The 861-nt window shown below is 45.3% G+C and overlaps 1 protein-coding gene across 1 annotated transcript; it reads left to right on the top strand.

The window, feature by feature from the left end:
* Positions 1 to 63: 63 nt before the first annotated feature.
* LOC105461226 (T-complex-associated testis-expressed protein 1-like) lies at positions 64 to 510 on the top strand (the record flags this gene model as incomplete). Its single annotated transcript, XM_011707728.1, has 2 exons — positions 64 to 287; positions 372 to 510. Coding segments are annotated over exons 1-2 (237 nt in total), but the record flags the coding sequence as incomplete, so codon positions are not given.
* Between the last annotated feature and the right edge of the window lie 351 nt (positions 511 to 861).

The following is an 861-nucleotide window of genomic DNA, read 5'->3' as shown; positions in this document are numbered from 1 at the left end:
ATTATTATAAAAATATTGTCTTGATAATTATTATTCTTAATTAACCGATAATATTGAATAAAAAATTAATTCTCGACAAATTGCGTTTCTCATGCACGCCTGGATGCGGCTTCCAGAAAGCAGACAAAGCGAGACAACGAGGAGAGCGATGAATCAATCCTAGAGGAAGACGTCGCGCATCACATTCCCATGGCAGTCGTACTCCCACAATTCCCGCATCTTACCGAGATTTACCTCAACTTCGGCATGATCTATATGAACGACGGTTTCGAGTGGCGGGACTTCGAGTGAGTCGGAAGTCCAGTGAGCGCAAAGATGAAGAGGATCCTCCCCGTGTTAAACGACTGATAAAACATTCATCGCTCGTACAGGTTCTCGCTGGAGGATTGCTTGAGTCTGGGAGAAGGAATTAAAGCCAGTCCGAAATTGAAGAAATTCAGTTTAACCCGGAGCAACTTGGATCAACCCCGAGTCGCTGCTATTCTCCAAGGGATGGTGTCAAACGATAACGTTAGTTCACGTATCTTCATTATGCAAGTAACGCATAGAGAGAGAGAGAGAGAGAGAGAGAGAGAGAGAGAGCGCTTTAGCACTCGCATGTAGTCTTGATGCATTTCGAGGGTTGCGCACGATGCCGCAAACGATCGTGCGGTGCGATGGTTTATATTTCATAAGAACCAAAACCCCAGCGCCGGTCGTCTACGCCGTACTTCACGTGTAGAATAGCGAAATTATCTGGTAACCTAAGCGCGTAGGTAATAAATAGCGATGACGGGCTCGTTGCCATTCGTCTATTTTATGGGGAATGGAGTAACGCACGAGCGCAGATTACATACGAAAGAGGTGGTAGATTATAAAGTG

Source organism: Wasmannia auropunctata, unplaced genomic scaffold, assembly GCF_000956235.1.
Source record: "Wasmannia auropunctata unplaced genomic scaffold, wasmannia.A_1.0 LD307078.1, whole genome shotgun sequence".
In the NCBI taxonomy this organism is placed as follows: Eukaryota; Metazoa; Arthropoda; class Insecta; order Hymenoptera; family Formicidae; genus Wasmannia; species Wasmannia auropunctata.
Note: the sequence above shows the minus strand (reverse complement) of the source record. Positions and strands in the feature narration are given on the sequence as shown.